Here is a 16,477-nt window from a genome sequence, read left to right as displayed (position 1 = left end):
CTAAAGTGAGCTAGAGTGCCATCATGTAGATTATTCGGCGAATAACGTTCAGAGCTACATACATCATACATTAAATAGTGGAATTTGAGAAACTGTCGATATCTGGCTTCTTTCATTTGTAAGAAATTGGGACCAATAAGATGACAGTCAAACAAAGGAACCAAATCTCGTGATCTGTTCTAAAGAAAAATTGCGACATGAAAGCAATTTGAGTTGACCACTCTTCAGGAGTCATTTTAAAGACAAACATCTCAATAACTCTGAATCTAATAATTTTCAGGACCGTGTTAGATGAAAGTTGTTCAATGTTTTGTTAGAAATATGTCGCAAAAATTTATACTAATTTGCAAACACCCGGTATATGGAGGTTCATATATGTATTTTTAATTATCAAACACTATGAACGTTGAAGTTATAAACCACTCTGAAAAAAAAAAACGAAGTCACAAACACGTGCTCTTCCAGGCTTCGTGACAATCGTATTGTTACAAAATATCCTGGAGTAACTTTGAATGCGGAAATGAATGTGTCAGCAGCATTACCAGTTTGTTAGTTTGGAACTGTGCTACTGAGCGACTTTTGAAAAATATGGTGCTTCAGTATGTTTCGTGGTTTATTATGTCAGCCAGTAATTTTGTCTAATTAAGCGTGCGTAAAAGCAGATAAGTTGGAATTTTTCATAAATCAGAGGAAGTTAGGGAAACATATGCTTTGAAAGTAAATATTGCCGTGGTTTATATTATATAAATGCCTTATATTCAATAAATTGTCAGGGCCTTAAATGTCCAAAGACATGAGTTAATATTCAAGGCAATATAGACTACAGTTTATTTTTCTTCTCTTTCTGTGTTAGGCCTTTTGCCAATTATTAAGGTTCCCATCTTTTTTCCCTTCTTGGTCGGAAATTTTAAATTCCTGTCTAATGTCACCATTCTGTCTTTTGATCTCATTTCTGCCATTTGGTTTTTATGTTCGTATTTATTGGTAGCTACACATGTTTCACTTCTGTGCAATGATTTTGAAAGTGTTATATTAGGATGGGGTAGTAACTTACAAAACTGATCTTATTTCACTAGATTTATTACAGAGAAGAATAATTTAAATATGTCTAAAAATAGCTATTGATTATTCTACCGAAAAATTGTGTATAGAATTTAAAGTCTTGAAAGTATATCAAATTCATATCAGTGCATTATTGGGTTTTATACATAAAATTACACATATTTCAGACCATATACTAACAAACACAAAACCAAAGACATACTGTAGATACAATACGTTCGTTTGAACCCAAGTGTTTGACGAGCTCTGCTTTCAATCATAGTAGTAATGTTGGCCCTAGAATTTATTACAAATTAATTAAGAAATATCCACATCTATTTAACTTGAACAATCTTTAAATTTTAAACTTTATATAAGCGCTTTATTATTAGTGAATATTGATTTTAAATATATTATTTATTGTAATTTATCTACATTTAATCTCACTAGAGGTTTTATCTGGAGAAAATCAAAACTCGAGTGGAATTTAATTGGCTATTACATGATTAGAAAAAAGTATATAAAAATTAGAAGAAATAAATTACTCTAATACAGTAAAGTCTACACGTGTGGAGTAACGGTCAGCGCGTCTGGCCGCGAAACCAGGTGACCCGGGTTCGAATCCCGGTCGGGGCAAGTTACCTGGTTGAGGTTTTTTCCAGGGTTTTCCCTCAACCCAATACGAGCAAATGCTGGGTAACTTTCGGTGCTTGACCCCGGACTCATTTCACCGGCATTACCACCTTCATTTCATTCAGACGCTAAATAACCTAGATGTTGATACAGCGTCGTAAAATAACCCAATAAAAATACAATAAAATATTAATTGAATTACTAAAATACTAAACTGCCCTGAAAATGTATCATTGTACCATCTCATCATTACAGATATTCCGCTAGATGGCAGAAGTGTGTTATGATACGAGTTGTGACAACTATGCAATATTCATTGAACTCTATGGACGATTACCAGTCAAGAAGACCTTATTGATTCAGTTTCATTTTTATTGAAACAGTTACATTCCACTTCAATTGTTATTGTTTAGTCAACTGTCCGAAGACAGGTTTGAACTTTATACGTAACACCAATAAGGCATCATTCATGAGGAAACTAGACCAGGAGATAATGGAGTAGAGTGGCCACTTCCTTTTCCCCTGCAATGCATACATCGCCGATTAGCTACATATTCCACCAATCAGACTTCAGATGCATAGAAACAATAGTGTTCTTCCTCTGACACATATCGTCAAGTGAGATGTACCGCCTGATAATAGATGTACACATCAGCCAGAACCTCAATCAGAGGTTCCTCTTCAATTATCGATATATAGCCTATTAAACAATCTCCGATGCGTGACTATCCATAATTTCAGACAGCAAAAGCTATAACATAACCTAAAGAATATAAACAAGGTAAATGGTAGACGAGTTTTAATTAAGGATGGTGAAATAAGCACGAATCATTTTAAAAGGAACAATAATTATTGAAAGTGCAATGTTGGCAAGCAAAGAAACAAATGCTAGAGATGTGATCAAAAAATAAATGCTAGGGAGGTTATAAAAATTGTGGGATAAGCAGCCATGATTGGTTGAAACACGTCGTTCCGTACAATTTTATTAGTCAAAACTACTATGACGTAGTAAATTTGTAATAGTCTATAGTAATGGCACAAGATGTCTGAGATTTGCCGGTAAATCGACGAGCGAAGCGAGTGGATTTATTTCGGAAATCTCAGACCTCGAGTGACATTTACTTACTTACTGCTTTTAAGGAACCCGGAGGTTCATTGCCGCCCTCACATAAGCCCGCCATAGGTCCCTATCCTGAGCAACATCAATCCAGTCTCTATCATCATATCCTACTTCCCTCAAATCCATTTTAATATTATCTTCCCATCTACGTCTCGACCTCCCCAAAGGTCTTTTTCCCTCTGGCCTCCCAACTAACACTCTATTTGCATTTCTGGATTCGCCCATACGCGCTACATGCCCTGCCTATATCAAACGTCTGGATTTAATGTTCCTAATTATGTCAGGTGAAGAATACAATGCGTGCAGTTCTGTGTTGTGTAACTTTCTCCATTCTCCTGTAACTTCATCCCTCTTAGCCCCAAATATTTTCCTAAGCACCTTATTCTCAAATATCCTTAACCTATGTTCCTCTCTCAAAGTGAGATCCAAGTTTTACAACCATAAAGAACAATCGTTAATATATAACTGTTTTATAAATTCTAACTTTCAGATTTTTTAACAGCAGACTGGATGACAAAAGCTTCTCCACTGAATAATAACATAAATTTCCCATATTTACTCTGCGTTTAATTTCCTCCCAAGTATCATTTATATTTGTTACTGTTGCTCTCAGGTATCTGAACTTTTCCACCTTCTCAAATCGAGCCAGAGAATCAGTCCCATTTCGAAGCTTATTTGAAGGTTTCGTAACAAGCTGTTTTTTTTTTCGGTGATGGGTTGTTAGCCCTTCGTCCAACCCCCAAGCTGAAGGACCACCCCTCATCGGCTGTCCACGACTGCTTATTCAATATAATCACAGCTACCCTCCATATCTGGAGGCCGTCTCCTCGATCCGCAACCTGAGGACGCGCCATGCCGTGGCTACAGGGACCCACACAATACATGGAGTGGCATTTATTAGGACTATTTCGCGAATAAAATAAAAATGTAAATAGTATATCCTTAAAATTCTTTTGCAATAAAGAAATTGAATGTTATTCAGTAATGCCAATTGAGAAAAGCGAAATACGGGTTTAAAAATGTTAATTACATGTACTACGCTTTTCTCTTGTTATTATAACAGAAATACGTTTTCATTATCTGCTGAAATCATAATTTAATTCAAACATTTTATAGTATAATTACAAATTACCTCATTAATACATTAATTAAATGAACAATTGTTATGAAGGAGTGTCACTTTCTCTAGATACAATGGACATGGAATTAGAAGATGAAGATGTAGATGTGGAAGTAGAATTTTGCACTTTATTTAGTACAATGGATTCAAGCTCATCGGTTTACATTGAAACAGTTGGCGGCACTGAGTAAACAAAAGAACGACCATGCGATAAATTGATAGCGATAAATCTGGCTGCAAAAATTATCGCGATGTCTGACTGTGATCGGTTGGAATTCAAATTTTCATTACACTTCATTGGCCGAAAATGGAATGACGTCACATAAACGAAATAGCCAATGTAATTTTATTATATATTCCATCCTCCCCAAAGCACGAGAGCACTCTCTTTTACGGAGTGATAGATTATTATTATTATTATTATTATCATCATCATCATCATCATCATTATTATTAATATTATTCTGTCGGAGTCCTATGTTAAGTCTTGTTTTGCATTTCAAATAGATACAAAGCAAAAATTGCATTATGACATTAGCAATTATTAGGCCACCGTTCCATAATATTGTCACTGTAAACCACGAGAGCACTTTGATGTGGATGTTATACTAGTGGGGTCACGATATTCCCCACAAAGGACCTCAGAATTTTTCAGCTTTCCTAATTGAATCTATCTCGCAGTTGTATTTTACTCTAAAACTCAAACTAACGTGTATAAAATAGGGAATAACCGATCTGCATGTACGTACTTACTGAGGCAGAGGGCTTCAAAATATGACTGCGGGTAAGACTTCGAATCTTCCGATATGCTATTGCCCCTACCGATCACTGAAATGATCAGCTGTCAGAGTTTTAGATACAGAGTGATCCAGTGACTATGTTACAAACATTTAGGGATGATAGAGCAGACAGTTATGAACAACTTTCATACAGGAACCTATGTCCGGAAATGTTCCATTTACTAGTTACAAACCTAGATATGTTAGTCTGTGTAACCAGCTAGAATTGAACTCAAGACCTTCCTTTTGAAGGTTGGTTGCAGACGACCTGTTCTTGCAAACGTTGGTGATTTCTCATAAACATAGGTTAAGCTAATTGGCATCGTAAATTATATTTTGACTCGTTAAAATTTAGAATAAACATATTTTTTCGAAATTGACCCGTATATTTTAAAGTACCTATCTGTAAAAATAACTGAAAGGGAAATAACAGGTCTTGGAAAGAAACTTTTCAATTTTCTCCTTAGTAAGAAATATTTTAATTGCTTGATTTTGCTTTCTTTTATAATAAAATTATACTGTATTAACATAATCATAGACCTACGTTTTCTTGAGAATTTTCCCTTTACTAAGCCATATCAAGCACTTCTTTCTATCCCTCATCATAGAACGTCTTTTTTTTTAAGTAGATTATTTTACGACGCTTTATCAACATCTCGGGTTATTTAGCGTCTGAATGAAATGATAATGCCGGTGAAATGAGTCCGGGGTCCAGCACCTAAAGTTACCCAGCATTTGCTCATATTGGGTTGAGGGAAAACCCCAGAAAAAATCTCAACCAGGTAACTTGCCCCGACCGGGAATCGAACCCGGGCCACCTGGTTTCGCGGCCAGACGCGCTAGCCGTTACTCCACAGATGTGGGCTAGGACGTCTTTATACTCATCTTCCTATACTGTAGAAATACCTCACCTCTGGAATTCGTTACCTAATGACGTCAGGGACTGCCGGATTTTATCGCAATTCAAAATTAAATTGGAACATTTTGTCTTAATATTTTTAGTTATTGCTAGAAGTATTGATTTGTGTTTTTTTTCTCTTTCTTTTTTAATCTAGATTAAAATTCCAATTTTCTTGTTTATGTTAGTTAATTAGTTAGGATACAATTAATTATGATACTTAATCACTCATTTAAAGTTTGTGTGACTGCAACCTGTGTATATTTTTGTGTAGCTTTACTTTGTTTATATGTCCACACCTGTGGAGTAACGGTCAGCGCGTCTGGCTGCGAAACCAGGTGGCCCGGGTTGGAATCCCGGTCGGGGCAAGTTACCTGGTTGAGGTTTTTTCCGGGGTTTTCCCTCAACCCAATACGAGCAAATGCTGGGTAACTTTCGGTGCTGGACCCTGGACTCATTTCACCGGTATTATCACCTTCATTTCATTCAGACGCTAAATAACCTGAGATGTTGATACAGCGTCGTAAAATAACCCAATTAAAAAAACTGTTTATAGTGTTTTTCTCTCTCTCTCTTTAGTTCTTGTGTAGCTTTATTTTGTATATATTATATTTTTTCTGTTTATTTCTATTATTGTATTTGTATTCCTGGTGTTGTGGAAGAGAAGGCCTGATGGCCTTAACTACACCAGAATAAATAAATAAATGAATAAATAAATAAATAAATAAATATTTAGCGTATTGCTTTCTTTATAAGTTCATAATTACAATGACAAAATAAATTGTCTTGAAAATTTTTCACCTATTAAAACATGTTTTTAGCTTCCCGACTTTGATAAGATCTATGATCCTACTGGTACAAATTATAAATTTTCCAGAAAATGTTCACGTTTTGTAAGGATTTGTAATTTGCACAAATATAATTTTTCATTTGTGTATTTTTGGGACTGATTTATTTTCTAGTTTGTACCCTGAGAGAAAGGCGGAAAATAGGAAAATTTGGAGAATGCTGAGTTTGCAGTGAAAGACCAACTCTAGGGCAGAACATTATGAATGAATGATTTTTCACATTTAGTAAAAATAACATCTCTGATTGAGATCCTGGCTCCTATTATCAGGCAGTGCGTCTCACTTGACGATATGTGTCAGAGGAAGAACAGTATTGTTTGTATACATCTGAAGTCTTAGTGTACTATGTTATTGGTCAGCGATGTACGCAATGGAGGAGGAAAGAAACTGACCACCCTACCCCATATCTCCTGGTTTAGTTGCGTTATTGGACAGTTGACTAAACAAAACAAACGGTAAAAATAAATTTCATATTTTGGCAAATTTATCTTCGTGTTGTTACGACGCTTGAGACAACACGGCACAATGAACGCTCTCGAAGCCTGTGGGACGCCCTCCCCGTTGCTGCAACGGCGCCGCGGGATCGATGCGACGCAGTGCGCCTGCGCGCGCCAAGCCCACCGGCCGCTCGTCAGTTGTTTCCCGCGCTGCGCCCCGAGCGGACGTGTGACGTGTGCAGGTATTGAAGCGTGCCCGCATGGGCGTGCCTGGTGCGTCCACCTGACCCTCCTGTGTTGCTAGGCGCTTCCGTCCAGCCGCTCTAAGTGCTTTCGATAAGCGTCGTTCCTTTCCACATTTTGTTTCCGTCGCGATCACGAAATACATCGCACCGTGGTCTATCGTGCCTATAGCGTTTGTTTACAAATAGAATTCCGCAAATTTTTTCGCCCTTGTCGCAAGAAAAATAGCAAGAAAGCAGTCACAGTGATCAGAAAATAGCAAGAGAGCTGTCACAGTGATGACAAACTTTATTTTGTATTCTCTGTTCAGTTGCCAGAAAATTAAGTTACGAAATTGGTCGTGAAAATTCCTGACGTGGACAAATTGTTGGACTTAATATAATTATTTTCATAATTTAGTTTTGAAAGTAGTAGATCATGGATCTGGGGAAAATTAAGAGAGTTTATATTGAGAGATAAAGTAGGTTAGAAAAAATGAAAGAAGTTTAAAAAGAGGCAGTAAGGATTTTATTATAAGTAGTCAGTAAGCACTAGTAAATAGGCAACAGAATTCTCTAGGAGAGATAAGCAAGAATGAGGATATTTACGTAGGATTGAGGTTAGGAATTGCAAAGTGGCTAGATCTTCTGCAATAATTGTCATTGTAATAAATGGTAATGGAAGTACCATATACAAATATCTAAGGTTTACCATTACGTGTAAAAAAAAGTGCTTAACGAAGTATGTATCATATCATTTGCTTAATTTTTTATTTGCTTGTAAAATTGAGTACAGTTACATAATGCATGATCTGTGATAACAATATTATACATATTATTATTATTATTATTATTATTATTATTATTATTATTATTATTATTTGTACATTCCTTTTGGCTTGGTGAACATTTTCATAATTTAGTTTTGAAAGTAGTAGATTATGGATCTCGGGAAAATTAAGAGAGTTTATATTAAGAGATAAAGTAGGTTAGAAAAAATTAAAGAAGTTTAAAAAGAGGGAGTCAGGATTTTATAAGTAGTCAGTAAGCACTAGTAAATAGACAACAGAATTCTCTAGGAGAGATAAGCAAAAATGAGGATATTTACGTAGGATTGAGATTAGGAATTACAAAGTGGGTAGATCTTCTGCAATAATTGTCGTTGTAATAAATGGTAATGGAAGTACTATATACAAATATGTGAGGTTCACCATTATATGTAAAAAAGTGCTGAACGAAATACATTACATAATGCATGATCTGTGATAATAATATTCACATTATTATTATTATTATTATTATTATTATTATTATTATTATTATTATTATTATTATTATTATTATTATTATGTGTGCATTCCTTTTGGCTTGGTGAACATTTTCATAATTTAGTTTCGAAAGTAGTAGATTATGGACCTTGAAAAAATTAAGAGAGTTTATATTGAGAGATAAAGTAGGTTAGAAAAAGAAATTAAATAAGTTTAAAAAGAGGCAGTCAGGATTTTATAAGTACTCAGTAAGGACTGGTAAATAGACTACAGAATTCTCTAGGAGAGATAAGCAAAAATGAGGATATATACGTCGGAATGAGGTTAGGAATTATAAAGTGGGTAGATCTCCTACAATAATTGTCATTGTAATAAATGGTAATGGAAGTACCATATACAAATATGTGAGGTTCACCATTACGTGTAAAAAAAGTGCTGAACGAAATCATATAATTTGCATAATTTTTTATTTGCTTGTGAAATTGAGTAGAGTTACATACTGCGTGATCTACGATAACAATATTATTATTATTATTATTATTATTATTATTATTATTATTATTATTATTATTTGTGCATTCCTTTTGGCTTGGTGAACATTTTCATAATTTAGTTTTGAAAGTAGTAGATTATGGACCTTGAAAAAATTAAGAGAGTTTATATTGAGAGATAAAGTAGGTTAGAAAAAGAAATTAAATAAGTTTAAAAAGAGGCAATCAGGATTTTATAAGTACTCAGTAAGAACTAGTGAATACAGAATTCGTAGGAGAGATAAGCAAAAATGAAGATATATACGTAGGAATGAGGTTTCGAATTACGAAGTAGGTAGATCTTCCGCAATAATCGTCATTGTAATAAATGGTAATGGAAGTACCATATACAAATATGTGAGGTTCACCATCACATGTAAAAAAAGTGCTGAACGAAATCATATAATTTGCATAATTTTTTATTTGCTTGTGAAATTGAGTAGAGCTACATACTGCGTGATCTACGATAACAATATTATTATTATTGTTATTATTATTATTATTATTATTATTATTATTATTATTATTATTATTATTTTGTGTGCATTTCTTTTGGCTTGGTGAACATTTGAAGTCTCTTTGGGATGCAATACTGTCGAATTTCAGTGTCTCTATGCCAAACAGTTATCAGTGATTGTATGAGAGCAACTTAAGTGGTAATATTGAATTTTTTTATCTGTTCTTGACAAAAGACAAAGATTCTCGATTAAGTCTGGCCATTTAATTGTTTTAATGTCTGATTGTGGGAATCCTGAAGAAATTTCGAAACCCTCTTCGTTCTTGAATGAATATGCAGTCATTATCAGTGAGCCAATCTCCTATCTGTGGCAGGACCAGTGTGTCTGATAATAGAAATAGTAATGTTGTGAATAATGTACTTATTTTGATAAATTAAAAAAAAATGAAAATAATATATTCAGTCTCATAATTTATACACGTCTCTACTTTCGTGTTTGCAATAAATGCGGTTAAATTGTCAGTTTTCTAATGTTCGTTAAGCAAATTACACTGTTAGTGGTATTTCCTCTTAAAACATTCAAAATACTAATTTAACGTTATTTCATCTCTCAATTTCATTGCATTACATTTATTTTGTTATATCGTACGTATTATATTAAAAATCTTTATAAACTGTGACGTCACAGTGTTAGCTGTGTGTTTCCTACAAATTTGAACAAATTTCTTTTTTGTGGTGTTGCTCACAGAATCGCTTGTCATTATATGTGAAAGCTGCTGCAATATTAGTTTTCTATCGCCAGCTCCACGCCGGTCAAGTGTTCACAGCATCGGCTCTGTGGTGCTTATCGTCCCGCGGCGCGCTGTGCACATGCCGACGGCACGCGTTTCGAATCTGGGCAAGGAATGCGCGTGTTTTCATTCAATTGATTTCTATTGATTTCCGGCGGATGCCAGGAGCGCCTCCGTCTCGTAATTACACGCGGATCGATGCGTGCACGCACGCACTTACGCACTTCCTCGCCCGGCCGAGGCTCGCAGGTGAGTGGCGGGATCGCCGTGAGGACCACCCTGTAGACTGACCCGCGCGTGAATCAATAAGACGTAGCGGACTGCACTAATTGCTGTCACTTATTTGTCCGCCCCATCGATCGGCCCTCGTGGCCCGCTTGACGACGTTGAACCAACTGTGCGTGCTAGAGCGATGTGGTACGGCGGACTTTGAAAAGCCAAGATGCTGGCGTGTGTATGCACCCCGCCCGACACCCGCCTCTTCACAACGCCCCCCGGGGCGCGGGCCCCCAAGAAGAAACCCTCCGCCAGGCGCAGGATCGCTGTACCCCCGGCTCCAACCACCCACCTGCCCAGCCGGCCCCCTGCACCCAATCAACAGCTCCAGGTGAGGCCCCACGTGTGCGTTGTGAGTCTCTGTTGACATCTCTCCAAGATTTCTATGTGTGACTTGTGAAGCTCCATTTGCAGATTTATCTTAGATTTCCATGTTGTGAAACTCCTCTTTCGCATATCTCTGAGAATCCCACGTATGTGTTGTTAGATTTCACTTGGGCATCCCACGTGTGTGTTGTTAGATTTCACTTGGGCATACATCTGAGAATCCCACGTGTGCTTTGAGATTCACTTTGACATATATCTGAGAAATCCACGTGTTTTGTGATATTTCACTTACACGTAACACCTGAGAATTCCACGTGTGTGTTGTTAGATTTCACTTGGGCATCCCACGTGTGTGTTAGGTTTCACTTGGGCGTACATCTGAGAATCCCACGTGTGCGGTGAGATTTCACTTTGACATATCTGAGAAATCCATGTGTTTTGTGATATTTCACTTACACATAACATCCGAGAATCCCACGTGTGTGTTGTGAGTTTTCACGTCCTCATCTGAGAATCCCACGTGTGTGTTCTGATATTTCGCTTGCACATGCGAGAATCCTACATGTGTTTTGAGATTTCACTTGAACATACACCTGAGAATCTCACTGTTTTGTGAATTTCAATTGAACATACATCTGAGAATCTGACGTGAGCTTTGTGAGATTTCACTTGGACAAACATTTGAAAATCTTACGTGTGTGTCATGAGATTTAACTTCTACATGTGAGAATCCCACGTGTATTCTGAGATTTCACTTGAACATACATCTGAGAATCTCACCTGTGTTTTGTGAATTTCACTTGAACATACATCTGATAATCTCACGTGTGTTTTGTGAATTTCACTTGAACAATCATCTGATAATCTCACGTGTGTTTTGTGAATTTCACTTGAACATACACCTGAGAATCTCACCTGTGTTTTGTGAATTTCACTTGAACATACATCTGAGAATCTCACGTGTGTTTTGTGAATTTCACTTGACCATATATCTGATAATCTCACGTGTGTTTTGTGCATTTCACTTGAACATACATCTGAGAATCTCACTTGAGTTTTGTGAGATTTCACTTGGACATACATCTGAAGATCCTACGTGTGTGTCATGAGATTTCACTTCCACATGTGAGAATCCCACGTGTATTCCGAGACTTCACTTGGACATACATATGAGAATTCCACATGTGTGTTGATTTCACTCGCACATTTATCTTAGAACCCCACATGTATGTTGTGACATTCCACTCGCAAATAAATCTGAGAATCCCATATGTGTGTTGTGAAAATCCACACGCACATATATAAGAGTATTCAATGTGTGTGTGTTGTGGGATCCACTCGCATATACATCCCAGATGTGTGTTGTCAGGTGCCACTCCCACATAGCCTATATCTGGGAATCCAAGATGTGTGTTGTCACGTTCCACTCACACATACATCTGAGAATACCAGAAGTGTGTTGTGAGGCTCCACTCGCATATACTTCTAAGAATCCGATGTGTGTTGTGAGGCTCCACTCGCATATACTTCTGAGAATCCTAGATTGTGTTGTGACGCCCAACTCGCACATAATCTGATAATCTTACTTATGTGCTGTCACGTTCCACTCGCATATACATTTCAGAATTCAAGATGTGTTTTGTGAGGCTTCAATGGCATATACAAATGAGAATCCCATATATATGTGTTGTGAGGCTCCACTCGCATATACGTCTGAGAATCCCAGATGTTGTGAGGCTCCACTTGCATATAGTTCTGAGAATCCCCGATGTTGTGAGGCTCGACATTCATATAGTTCTGAAAATCCCAGATGTGTGTTCTGAGGCTCCACTCGCATATACGTCTGCGAACCCCAAATGTTTGTTGTGAGGCTCCACTTGCATATAGTTCTGAGAATCCCAGATGTGTATTGTGAGGCTCCACTTGCATATAGTTCTGAGAATCCCAGATGTGCGTTGGGAGTCTCCACTCGCATAGTTCTGAGAATCCCAGATGTGTGTTGTGAGGCTCCACTCGCATATAGTTCTGAGAATCCCAGATGTGTGTTGTGAGGCTCCACTCGCATATAGTTCTGAGAATCCCAGATGTGTGTTGTGAGGCTCCACTCGCATATATTTCTGAGAATCCCAGATGTGTTGTGAAGCTCCACTCCAATATATTTCTGAGAATCCCAGATGTGTGTTGTTAGGCTCCACTCGCATATACGTCTGAGAATCCCAGATGTGTGTTGTGAGGCTCCACTCGTATATACTTCTGAGAATCCCAGATGTGTCTTGGGAGTCTCTACTCGCATATATTTCTGAGAATCCCAGATGTGTGTTGTTAGGCTCCACTCGCATATAGTTCTGAGAATCCCAGATGTGTATTGTGAGGCTCCACTTGCATATAGTTCTGAGAATCCCAGATGTGCGTTGGGAGTCTCCACTCGCATAGTTCTGAGAATCCCAGATGTGTGTTGTGAGGCTCCACTCGCATATAGTTCTGAGAATCCCAGACGTGTGTTGTGAGGCCCCACTCGCATATAGTTCTGAGAATCCCAGATGTGTGTTGTGAGGCTCCACTCGCATATAGTTCTGAGAATCCCAGATGTGTGTTGGGAGTCTCCACTCGCATATAGCTCTGAGAATCCCAGATGTGTGTTGGGAGTCTCCACTCGCATATAGTTCTAAGAATCCCAGATGTGTGTTGTGAGGGTCCACTCGCATACAGTTCTGAGAATCCCAGATGTTTGTTGTGAAGCTCCATTAACACATACCTCTGAGAATCCCAGATGTGTGTTGTGACGCTTCACTCGTATATGCTTCTCAGAATCACGAATGTTTGTTGTGAGGCTCCACTCGAAAGTAGTTCTGAGAATCCCAGCTGTGCGTTGTGAGGCTCCACTCTCATATACTTGAGAATCCCAGATGTGTCTTGTGAGGCTCTACTCGCAAATACTTCTGAGAATCTCATATTTGTTGTGAGGCTCCATTCGCATATTTTTCTGAGAATCCCAGATTGTGTTGTGAGGCTCCACTCGAATATATTTATGAGAATCCCAAATGTGTGTTGTGAGGCTCCACTCGAAAATAGTTCTGAGAATCCCAGATGTGTGTTGTGAGGTTCCACTCTCATATACTTCTGAGAATCTCAGATGTGTGTTGTGAGGCTCTACTCGCAAATAGTTCTGAAAATCTCATATATTTGTTGTGAGGCTCCACTCTCATATACTTCTGAGAATCCCAGATGTGTGTTGTGAGGCTCTACTCGCAAATAGTTCTGAGAATCTCATATATTTGTTTTGAGGCTCGACTCTCATACTTCTGAGAATCCCAGATGTGTGTTGTGAGGCTCTACTCGCAAATAGTTCTGAGAATCTCATATATTTGTTGTGAGGCTCCACTCTCATATACTTCTGAGAATCCCAGATGTGTGTTGTGAGGCTCTACTCGCAAATAGTTCTGAGAATCTCATATATTTGTTGTGAGGCTCCACTCTCATATACTTCTCAGAATCCCAGATGTGTGTTGTGAGGCTCCACTCGTATATGCTTCTGAGAATCACGAATGTTTGTTGTGAGGCTCCACTCGAAAATAATTCTTAGAATCCCAGATGTGTGTTGTGAGGCTCACTTGCATATAGTTCTGAGAATCCCAGATGTTTGTTGTGAGGCTCCACTTGCGTATAGGTAGTTCTGAGAATCACAGATGTGTGTTGTGAGGCTCCACTCGCATATACTTCTGAGAATCCCCGATGTGTGTTGTGAGGCTCCATTCGTATATGCTTCTGAGAATCACGAATGTTTGTTGTGAGGCTTCACTCGAAAATAGTTTTGAGAATTCCAGCTGTGCGTTGTGAGACTCCACTCTCATATACTTCTGAGAATCCCAGATGTGTGTTGTGAGGTTCCACTCGCATATACTACTGAGAATCGCATGTATGTGTTGTGAGGGAGATCTCCTAGTGTGAATTTTGAAGTTCAAACAGTACATTATCGAAAGTTGAACATCTGCATTGTGAAGCTTCATTAGTATATTTTTGTTGAGATTTCTACATCTGTATTGTGACAGTCCTCACGCATTTCTCAGAGGGTTCCTCCTCATTATTTTGTGCTTTAAGAATCATTGAGTACGGTACATATTTATGGGACTCGCAAATGTCCAGTGTAAGGCTCTGCCAAGTTGCCAGATAGATAGCATGTGTGAAGTCACATCTCATAAGAGATTCACGCAAAAAACGCATCTGGCAAAGTACGTAACATGATTTGGACAGTCATTAGCGCCGAGAAACGAGGCGACAAAATCCCTGATGTTAGTGGTTGGCTGTTTTCCAACCCCCATTCTACAGACTTCTACATATGTATGTAAATTCATGCACTTTTAACATTTGTGGTCATATCGCTTGTGTAGAATCTTTGAGTATACACTAGACTCTCGCTAATCCGGTCTCTTTTTAGTGTACTTCCTATTACTTCTATTGTAATAGCTCTCTGGGAATTTTTACCGGTCCCATGTGTTGTACTGTATTACTTATACAGGGACATCAGTTTATTTTACTAACATTTTTATTATTAACCTGGCTATACCTTTGGATTAACGTTCGAGAACCGAAAACACCGTTTGCTATCCGCTTCAACGACTGGAGTTCGATGATACTGGCGTAAAATACAAACGAATCACTTTACTAGGTATAGGAGGGGTAAAAAATAGTTCATCCATTTACGTAAACTAGGAAATATCGCGATTTTGAGTTTGATAATTGTCATTATGTTTTTGTTTAATCAAAATACAGTATAGTATTAACAATAAGTGTTTTTACTCATGAACTGAGTTATCCATGCGAACGTGTTCATTATGCAGTGTATATTATACTGTCTACAGCACATTAGCGTACAATATAGAGAATGAAGTTAAATTGAAAAATAATCATAATATGGATATTTAAACACATTTTATTTCGATACAGGCTTCAGTTCTTTTGTGCATATTATCGCACTATAGACTATTGCATCTGATTCCAATTACCAGCTTTGTCCTTCGTACTAGTAACTCATGTTGAAATAATTCTGTGCCTACTCTATAAAAGAATACCTTACGTACTGTAAATTCAATCTTCACTTCTGCCCGACCCGCACAGATAAAATTACTCAGACATGCTATCTACTGTCCGTCCAAGTGGTTATGTCGCAGGGTCGTAGAAACGGGGGAAATCACGTGACAGTTAATTACTTAACGAGGCCCTTTTATTTAAGTTATTTTAAACAGTTGTATAATATTACGTAGACGTCCAATTCTTAACAGAAATTAATATTTTCAGAAAAGAGCTAAGACAGCTCAGCCACTAGACTTTACAGAGGGGCGAACAGAAGCGAGTAGGGGAAACCGGGATGCAACGTAGGCAAACGGACGACAGTACCTGTGCGAAAATATGATTCAATATTGAAAACTCTTTCGCCACTGGAAAACGCGAACATATTTCTAGAACATACTATACTCTCTAACTCAGTACTGCTTACCATGACCGCATATCCGGCCTTGGTTCTGTGTGGAGAACGGTTGGAAGTTTACTAGTAGATGGGGTGGGAGTGAAGTACATTAAAAAATTCAGGTATAAAAAAATTGAAGTAAAAATAAAATGATGTCCCTGTACATGTATATACGTACTTGCATACGTACTGACGCGCTGGTCACGTGCTCAGCGTTCTAGTTTCGGTTTAGAAGTACAAGTGGAGTAATAATTATTGACGTTGATT

General features: G+C 37.7%; 1 protein-coding gene across 7 annotated transcripts in view; it reads left to right on the top strand.

Annotated features, from left to right (window-relative positions):
* The window catches only part of ASPP (Ankyrin-repeat, SH3-domain, and Proline-rich-region containing Protein), a 1,244,753-nt gene that overhangs the window by 1,071,861 nt on the left and 156,415 nt on the right, over positions 1-16,477 (top strand). Inside the window, exon 1 of one of the 7 annotated variants that reach the window (XM_069815404.1) lies at positions 10,225-10,750. The exons of the other annotated variants lie outside the window; for them this stretch is intronic. Coding sequence (XP_069671505.1) covers positions 10,586-10,750 — 165 coding nt within the window. The 5' untranslated portion in view covers positions 10,225-10,585. Of the gene's footprint in view, positions 1-10,224; positions 10,751-16,477 lie in introns of those variants that run through there. 7 annotated transcript variants of the gene reach the window in all.

This window comes from Periplaneta americana, chromosome 16, assembly GCF_040183065.1.
Source record: "Periplaneta americana isolate PAMFEO1 chromosome 16, P.americana_PAMFEO1_priV1, whole genome shotgun sequence".
Taxonomy (NCBI): domain Eukaryota; kingdom Metazoa; phylum Arthropoda; class Insecta; order Blattodea; family Blattidae; genus Periplaneta; species Periplaneta americana.
Note: the sequence above shows the minus strand (reverse complement) of the source record. Positions and strands in the feature narration are given on the sequence as shown.